Genomic DNA, 5,719 nt, shown 5'->3' on the forward strand with positions numbered 1-5,719 from the left:
GGATCTGTCCAGCCCACAGGGGCATTAGGTGAAGATGCGTGTGGTTCAGCTGGTGATGGAGGTAGGGTCAGTCCGGTACCCACCCCCTTAGCCGGCAAGTAGCCCAGAACCAACATCGGCGACTGTGGTTGGACATGAAGGTGATACAGATCAACCTGCATCACTGTAAGGCAACCTCGGCAGTCCTCTGTCGTAGGGTTGTTGTGGAGGGTTTAGACGTGGCCCTCATACAGGAGCCTTGGATCCATAATGGAAGAATCCTAGGTCTCAAAAATGCAGGTACTGTATATTATGACTACAAGTCTTCTAAGCCTAGGGCATGTATTTTGATACGAAGGGCATTCACGCTCTTCCTCTTTCACTATACCAATCTAGGGACACTGCCACCATAAAAATCTTCTCTTAGTCAGCTGATGGAGAAGACGAATTAATGATGGCTTCTGGCTATTTTCCTTATGATTCCTTGTCCCCTCCATCACAGGAGGTTGCCAATCTGGTGAACCACTGTGAGAGTCTGGGCAAGAAGCTTGTCATTGGGTGCGATGCCAATGCTCACCACGTTGCATGGGGCAGCAGTGACTGCAACCAACGCGGTGATGACTTAATGGAATATCTGGTTAGTACTAAACTAAATATTCTTAATAAACACAATATACCAACTTGTGTTACAATTAAGTAACAGGAGTGAGGTTATTGATTCAACTCTGTGCACAGAAAATATATTACCCTCTGTGTGACACAATGGCATGTGTCTAATGAACCATCACTTTCGGATCATAGGCATATATGTTTTTCTGTTTTGGTCAAACCTGCCCAGGTAGTTACCGAAATACGCAATACTAGATCAATCAATTGGCCTAGGTATAGGGAAGACCTTTATCTTAATTTACGGGGATGTGGCTCTAGGCTCTCCTCGGTGCTGGAGCTCGAAATGACTGTTGATCACATGCAACAGTCCATAATCGACTCCTGCCACCAAAACTGTCCTGCAAAATTTACCAAGCAGCCAAGGTTAGTTCCTTGGTGGAACAGTGAGATTGGTAGACTAGGCAAAACACTCGCAAGCTTTTTAATAGAGCTAAGAGGTCGGGTGATTGGTCAGCCTATAAGCAGGCCCTCACTTCCTATCATAAGGCCATCCGATAAGCCAAACAGGCTTCTAATTGGAGTTATTTTTGTGAGAGTATCTCTGATATTCCCACTACAACCAAACTAATTAAAATTATGGCACATGACAATACAAAACATCTGGATACTATTAAGTTGAAGGATGGTAGATACTCCAGTTCTGGATAGGAAACACTGACACATATGCTGGAGGTTCACTTTCCAGATTCTAAAGTCACTGACACAGATGACTCTTATGATCTTCCTCTTCAGTTCAAAAGAACTAAAAAGGTAGATTGGGATGTGGCAAAACAAGTTGTCACTCAATCCAAGCTTATGTGGGTTATAAAGTCATTTAAGCCCTACAAGGCTTCTGGTCCGGATGGGATCTCACCCATCTTGTTGCAGGAGGGAATATAAATTATCTGTCCTGTGTTTGGCAGAATCTACAGGACCTGTATTGCTCTTGGGCATATACCGAGCTCCTGGAAGCATTCAAACGTTATCTTTATTCCTAAACCCGGGAAAACCAGTTTTCTCGAGGCTGAGGCATTTAGACCAATCAGTCTAACTTAATTTCTCCTAAAAGTCTCGGGAAATTAGTTGATAGATATATTAGACAGGAGGTTCTTAGTGTTACACCCCTCTTTGATGCTCACTATGCCAATCAAAGGGGCAAATCTACTGAGACTAGCCTTCAACTGAGTTCAAAGAAATAGCGTTAGCTGCTTTTCTGGACATCGAGTGGGCTTTTGATAACTATGGCTGTCCTTCTTAGGGCTGCTAAACGTTTTGGTATCAATGACACGTTGTGTTTTTGGATCGATTCTATGTTGACTGATCGGGTCGCGACGGCCTCCTTGCTTGGCGAATCGCTGAGGGTCACCACCAGCCGGGGCTGCCCTCAGGGGGGTGTTCTTTCACCCCTGCTGTGGTGCCTGGTTGTGGACGAACTCTTGGTGAGGCTAAACAGGGATGGCTGTCGCGGCTTTGGTTATGCTGACGATGTCGCAATGAACATTACTGGGAAGTTCCCAGGAACCATTTCGGCTATGATGAGAAAAGCTCTCATCTCTGTGGAATGCTGGTGTAGGGATGTTGGCCTCACCGTCAATCCTGACAAGACGAGCCTGGTTCCTTTCACTCGTAGGAAGGTACAAGACTTGTTTAATGATATTTCTTTCTTCGGGACCATCTTGGTCAAATGAACTGAAGTAAAATACATCGGTGTCATTCTCGACAGTAAACTAACATGGAAGCCACATCTTGATCTCAGTATCAGGAAGGCTAAAATGTTATTTTGGAGAGTAAGGGATACCTTAAGCAAATCTGGGGGTTTTAGCCCAAAGGTTGTGTATTGGATTTATACCATGATAATCAGGCCTATGCTGACGTATGCAGCAGCGGTTTGGTGGTCGAGGGTGAAGTGATTGAAACTGTTGTTATAGATTAAAACATTTAATACTAGTTAATTCCGATGATTTACAATGATGTGCTCTATATATATATATACACACTTGATTAAACTGATTACGTTATCAGTTTATAATAAAAAACATAAGGTCTAATATGACCAACGTTTAGAGTCTAGTGCGCCATCTAGAAGTTACAAGTATATCAGAGGGTAATGCTTAAGTCAGTTCAGGCTGAACTACGCACTGTGCAAAGGCTGGCCTTTGTCAGCATTACAGGAGCTATGAGAACAGCCCCAAGCGTTTCTCTGGAGGTGCTCCTGAATATTCTTAGTTATTCTACCGATTCATCTTTATATAGAGGAGGTTGCAATTATGAGTGCCTACACACTCAAAACTTACTGTTGAAAAAACATCAAATAAGGTTTATAATTTACAGCAAGGTGCAGTTGAAGTGGGTTAACAGCAGTTTGTCATACAATTTACAGCTTTCTGCTGTATTTAAAAGAAAACAGTAGCGACTGTAAAAATTCATATTCTCACTGTTTTTAAAATGACAGTTATATTAAAATTAACAATATGAAAACGTGGTTGACGTTTTACTTCAAAAATGCGTAAAATTTACCACACGTTTTTTCTGTTATAAACGGCAAGCGCTAGTATATAAAACAACTAATTATTATTTAGTTGTCAAAACATTTTTTAAAATCGCACAAGTTTCATTTTAGTTTTTTAATAATATCCGATAAAAATATTTTAATATACTCTTTTGTATAAGTAGCATAATGCTATATTAATTACAACCCTTGTTCATCGTGTGCTTAATAATTTAAAACCAAGTTAATAGTTTACTTTCCTTTGGTTTTCCCAATTTAACTCTAAACTTAAACGTGATCAATTAGAGTTGTAGTCATTTTTATATATTCGGTTAAATTTTTCTTTTGGATTATGAAAATAGTTAGTCAAAGTTTTTGTATATTTCTATCATGAATTGATTTATAAAATATTTTAAAATTTTTATTAAACCAATGTGATAATGGTTTGATCCGTAAAATGTATGATGAAATTTTAAGGTTGTGAATAGGTTCTGTACTAAATACGTTTGATAACTAAAACTACGGCAAACACTGGAATTTTACAAACATTGGATTTTACTGTAAAAACTGCATGCATTTACCGTATTAAATACGTCTGGAATGAAGGTTAAATAAACAGCAATACTCTGTAAATATAACTTTATCTTGCTGTATTTTTAAACAGCAGAGTGTCCAGTAAATTTAACAGGGAGCATGACAATAAAAAAAACAGTCAGAGTTGGTTGTGAAATTAACAGCATTCTGCTGGCATCTATGCTGACCGCAGCTTACTGTAAAATTTACAATAATATTTTTCTGTGTGTACCAAGGAGTTTATTCCGGGGCCTTCTATGAAAAGAGCAACTGATTTGCTCTCGCTCTCTAAGAGTAGTATCAGGGTGGTATGCATAGGCTGGGAACGAGCGATCTTTGTAACATCCCGGTGAAGCAAATCTTGCGCTTCGTTTCAGAGACTGGACTTTCCATGATTAAAAGGCTGGTGCTGCTAGGTTGGGTCCGAGGTTGGGTCTGACCCAACAACCTGTTATGTCTTAACTTTGTTTGAAATAACTCAAAACTATCACACAAGTTAAAGTAAGAACATAATAAAGTTTAATAACTGAAGAGATAACAACAATGTAGTGGAATCATTGTTCCCGTGCCGTCTGCCTGCCTACCTCCACCTTCTAGCGCCATCATGCGGCCAATTGATTAACTATAGGTATACAGTGCTTACATATACAACACCACCCAACTCTTACCATATGTAACATAATTACTCATAAGTATGCGTCTGTATAATATTTCCATTGAAAAAAATTCAATGAGACCTTGTTTCACGCGGAACATACATTGAGCGGACCCTAAAATGCAAAAATGCTTATAATCCTTGCGCTATTGAAAAGGTTACCATGGAAATGAAATCATGTGATCGCGAGGCACGAGCTAAACTTGACATGGGCAAAGCCAGAAAATGCTTTTATGGCATACTTATGAGTGATTATGTTACATATGCTCTTACTAATAATAATAACCCTAACCCTACATGTAATCTTTCAGTATCATTCTTATATTTATTTATTTTTGGTGTTATGCAATAAATTTCTCTGTCATTTGTACCCAACATAAAAAAGTTTACATGAAAACTTTAAATTTTCTCCAAAAAAATTTTTACATGAAATATTTTGGATTTTATTCCAAAAAGTATTTAAATTTAAAACTTTGCATCCAAAAGATCATTAAAATAATCGATCTCTTCATCTTGTCCTAAGTGAACAATCTCTTCTTCGGGTTTAGTCTCAGTTTGAGACTTTAAGCTGGTTTGTGAGGCAGGAGTCAAATCTTGATGAATTTCTATCAACTGTTAAAAATAATATATACTTTTTTGGGGCAAATCATTTCTAAAATAAATTTTGAACAAACCTTGTTTAGACGATTTTCCATATTTATCTCACAGTCTTTTAAATTATTTTCGCCCATTTTGGCAGAGAGGTTTCCTTTCAGAGCAGGGTTGTTGGACCTGCCAATTACATTGACAAGTGATCGAGCCATTATTTTAATATAATCTGGAGTCTCCCGCTTCCCTTGTTTTTCCGTTTCGCTTCCTCTCTGACTTGCCATATCATATGATCTTTACTTTAAGTAGAAATATTTATTCAAAATTGATCTTAGGTAATTTTTCGTGTGAATGTTACAGATGTAGAACCACTTCGGTGTATTAAGACATTTTGTTAACAGACCAATCTTCCCAATTAAGCTTAACAATTTAGAACTAATTTAATACCTTATAAACTACAGTTCAGTTTAAAACATTCACCTTCCAAATTCGATCGGATATATTTATTTTAATTTTTCTGACTTTTCATAACATCGCGTTTTTCTGGGGTGATGTCAAGTTTGTCTCTCGTAGCGGGATTTCAACTTATTTTGCGTCTTTAGAACAGCGATGCCAGATCGAAGGGAGTTTCCCATATTTTTAGGAAAATTTTGACTACAAAAAACGGAAAAGGGGAAATCCATTATTAGTAATCTCGTAGGTAAACGCTATTGACTACGGGTTCGGAAGTTATTTTGAATCCAGGGTTAGTGGTCTATATTATTATCTTTGGTATAACTAAAAACAAA

General features: G+C 38.1%; 1 protein-coding gene across 4 annotated transcripts; it reads right to left on the reverse strand.

Moving 5' to 3' along the window:
- Window positions 1-4,796: 4,796 nt before the first annotated feature.
- Window positions 4,797-5,496, reverse strand: LOC149925112 (uncharacterized). 4 transcript variants are annotated; one of them, XM_090161551.1, is made up of 3 exons: window positions 5,412-5,496; window positions 5,018-5,225; window positions 4,797-4,955 (listed from the first exon to the last, which is right to left on the reverse strand). In XM_090161551.1, exons 2-3 carry the CDS (start codon window positions 5,213-5,215, stop codon window positions 4,809-4,811), a joined length of 345 nt encoding a protein of 114 aa, XP_090017677.1. In that variant the 5' UTR covers window positions 5,216-5,225; window positions 5,412-5,496; the 3' UTR covers window positions 4,797-4,808. The 4 variants fall into 4 exon arrangements, with proteins under 4 accessions (XP_090017677.1, XP_090017676.1, XP_090017675.1 ...); XM_090161550.1 differs by having other exon boundaries at window positions 5,018-5,230; window positions 5,412-5,494; XM_090161549.1 differs by having other exon boundaries at window positions 5,018-5,230; window positions 5,379-5,487.
- Window positions 5,497-5,719: the final 223 nt, after the last annotated feature.

This window comes from Leiobunum rupestre, chromosome 10 (assembly GCF_980474605.1).
Source record: "Leiobunum rupestre chromosome 10, qqLeiRupe1.1.hap1, whole genome shotgun sequence".
Taxonomy (NCBI): domain Eukaryota; kingdom Metazoa; phylum Arthropoda; class Arachnida; order Opiliones; family Sclerosomatidae; genus Leiobunum; species Leiobunum rupestre.